The sequence below is a fragment of the Lactuca sativa genome, chromosome 4 (genome assembly GCF_002870075.4).
Source record: "Lactuca sativa cultivar Salinas chromosome 4, Lsat_Salinas_v11, whole genome shotgun sequence".
NCBI classification, from domain to species: Eukaryota; Viridiplantae; Streptophyta; class Magnoliopsida; order Asterales; family Asteraceae; genus Lactuca; species Lactuca sativa.
In genome coordinates this window covers 331,250,082-331,253,335 of record NC_056626.2, presented here as the reverse complement: position 1 = coordinate 331,253,335, position 3,254 = coordinate 331,250,082, and the positions used below count along the sequence as shown (strand labels likewise).

General features: G+C 33.4%; 1 protein-coding gene across 1 annotated transcript; it reads left to right on the top strand.

Annotated features, from left to right (window-relative positions):
• Positions 1-211: 211 nt before the first annotated feature.
• On the top strand, positions 212-1,777 carry LOC128133931 (uncharacterized). The gene is made up of 2 exons (XM_052771437.1): positions 212-1,412; positions 1,531-1,777. The coding sequence occupies exon 1, from the start codon at positions 357-359 to the stop codon at positions 855-857; it is 501 nt and encodes a 166-aa protein (XP_052627397.1). The 5' UTR covers positions 212-356; the 3' UTR covers positions 858-1,412; positions 1,531-1,777.
• The last annotated feature ends 1,477 nt before the right edge of the window (positions 1,778-3,254 follow it).

Genomic DNA, 3,254 nt, shown 5'->3' with positions numbered 1-3,254 from the left:
AGTAATCGATCAGTGATTTGTGATCAATTCAATTGATCAATTCTCAATTTCATCAAGTTTTTCAAGCTTTCTGAAAATTTCAGTGTTCATCAATGGCGAACTTCAACATGAATACAATGACTTCCTTCTCTCACTTGCTTGGTTCCTCAACCAAAATTTCGATGTTAATTCCAGAATACTATGATTAGTGGGTTGATAGAATGGAAGATTACTTAAATGGAATTGATGAAGAACTTTGGAATTGTATCGATGGAACAGTGCAAGCTCCTGCTAATGTTCAACCAATTGGTCCATCTGCTGCATCTGCTGAAGTTGCTGATCAAGAAAAACGGTTGAAGAATAATGAAAAGAGGTGCATGAGGGAACTAAGAGGTGCTCTTCCTATTGTGGTTTATAATTACATTTGTAGTTGTAAAACAACAAAGGAGATCTGGAACACTCTAAAAGAGAAGTATCAAGGTAGCGAAAAGACGAAGATCAATTCTGTGAAGCAATGTCTAGTTGAACTGAAAGAATTCAGACGAAAGGATGTTGAAACTCTTGAAAATTACTATGATTGTCTGAATGAGCTCATGTTTCATTGCAATAGGTATGGAATCACTAGGTCTCTCATGGAGTTCAATTTAACTTTCATTTTGGGTCTTCGCAAGGAATGGCGAAGTGTGAGCATGATGATTAAGAATCAACAGAGTTTTGATACAACTCATTTGAATGATCTCTACAATCAGCTGAAAACACATGAAATTGAAGTTTCAGAAATGTATGAAGAATCAAAACAGAGTATTGGAGGTCCTTTGGCTCTAGTTTCAAAGGTATCTGAAGTTGATGTGAATGAAAAAGATGATTCAGATAATTAATGATTTTTGATGAATTCAGATGATGAAGCTGTGGCATTCTACTCAAACAATAGAGTTAAGAAATTTTTCAAGAAGCCATTTAATCCAAAAGGAAAGGCTACTGATGCGAAGAGTGGAGTCACAAAAACTGGAGGATAGGAGAGGAAGAAATTGGAGAAAGCTGAAGAGAAACAAAAAGATGCAAAAGAAGTGAAGAAGCTGAAAGGTGACTCAGGAATTTACTGTCACTACTGCAATGGTGCGAATCACTTCGCAGCCGATTGCATGTTGTGAAAGAAAGAAGAAAAGAAAGAAAAAGTTAAAGATGAAGCATACTATTCTGAAAAGATTGAAGAGATACGTGCTAAGACCAAAGGAGTGTCTCTGGTTGCGAAAGGTGAAACCGATGATGAAGAGAGTGGTACGTATCAGATCTGGTCTTCAGGATTTGATGACGAGGAAATGAGGCATCCTACACATGGAGCCATGTTCGCAAGTTTTGAAGATTGCGAAGAGGAAATTTCAGGGAGGTGCTTCGTATCCAAATCCACGGACAAATCACCCATGACCACCAATGTACGTCTTATACTTGAATCTTTTAATATTCCTTTATCTGCTTATGATGTTGAACTCACTTCATTTGATTATACTGTGGCTTATTTTGATTCTGTAATTGTGTCTGCCGGTACTGAAGCTCAAAAATTAAATATGTAACTAGGAGAGACACGAAGATAATTAGAAATAAAAAGAAGCAGAGTAGACAAACTTGAAATGCAGATAAAAAATGTAGATTGTGATAGGAATAATCTTACAAATGATGTTAGGTTGTTGCTAGCACAAAGGAACATATATTGTAATTCTGCCAAACGATTGTATGCAAAATTAACTGCTTTACATCATTCTTCTGACATTAGCAAAGAACAACATAGGAAACTTTTACCTATTCTTGAGTATGAACGTGAAAAAGTTGATGTTGTTTCTTATGATTGCGAAAGTACAATTGCTCAATTTGACAAAATACCTAATGATAGATATCCATATGGCATTGTCAAAATTGATGAATTTATGAATGCTGATGAGTTGATTAACATTGTCAATGAAAGTTTGACAAATAGTGAACAAGTGAAAATCTTAAAGAAAACAGAAACTTCAACTCTTGCCTCTCAATTCAATTATGCTAATATTGATGACAATTCAGATAATGTGGGTGAATTCAGTGAGATAGAAGAGGAAGAAGAGGTTGATTGTTCTTAATTGCCAATCATTAATATCACATCTAAGATCAAAGGTAAAGAAATTATTGTTGATTCAATAGTAGATGATGAAATTGATAAACCTTCAACTTCGCAACATTGTAAGTTTGATAATGTGGAAGTTGAAAGCTGGAAATCTGATGATAATGAAGAAAACAAAGAAGAAGTGAAAGATTCACATGAAATACCTCCACGAGTTGTGGTTGATCAAGTGTTTGAGAATACAAAAGAATTTGACAAAATTTTAAATGACAAAGGCGCACATTATTTGGAAACCAACACTGTGGTATATCCAAATTTTGTATGCACTGATAAAACCATTTTTCCAAATCAAGTTTTTGTCACTACTGGAAATGCTGAGAAAATTCATCCTGAATTCAACAAAATGATTGAAAAATATAATCTAAGGTCAACCACTGAAGGTTTTTTTGCAAATCAAAACACAGAAGAAAACAAATTAACTCAAAATTCTTATGTGTTTCAAAAACAAAAATCAATACAAAAATGGGTGGTTAAAGGTGAAAAACCAAACAAAGTTTTTGAAAAAGTTGAAAAACTAAAGGCTGAAGTGAAATTAAATTCTCATGAATTCAAATTGATGGTTGGAAATTATTCAACAGAAAATAATGTTTCAAAAAGAAAAGCAAGAAAAGCAATTTTCTGACAAGTTGTGTCAAATGACAAACCCAGAGCTGAAAAAGAACAAATTTCAAAAACAACATCATCAAAATTTCAAAGCAAAAATAAACAAACAGGTTCAAGTTTTCATAAACCAATAAATTCTGTTGACAAAATTCCATATGTTCGCAAATATGACAACAATCGAAAATTTGAGAATTCGCAAAAATTTGTAAATAATCAAAAGTTTCAAAATGTTGGCAAATTCACGAATACTTCATCAAGTTTGAAAGATTCAACTCAAGCAAAAGAAATTTTTTTCACCAAAACAACCAAATTTTCCAAATCCTTCAGTCTCAAAACCGACCAAAGTTTCATATACAAAAGGAAAATCTGATGTAAGTACAATTAATCGTTGGTTTGAAGGGAAATGAAGAAAATATCAAAGTGGGAAGTTTTCAGAGCAACAAATCAAGAATGCATTTGACAAGTCCGCAAATAACTCTTCCACTGCTAGTTCATCATCTCATCATTCGCAAGTTCCAGT

Excerpts from the sequence above, each read along its gene's own strand:
- LOC128133931 (XM_052771437.1), top strand. The coding sequence starts at position 357 with ATGAGGGAACTAAGAGGTGCTCTTCCTATTGTGGTTTATAATTACATT.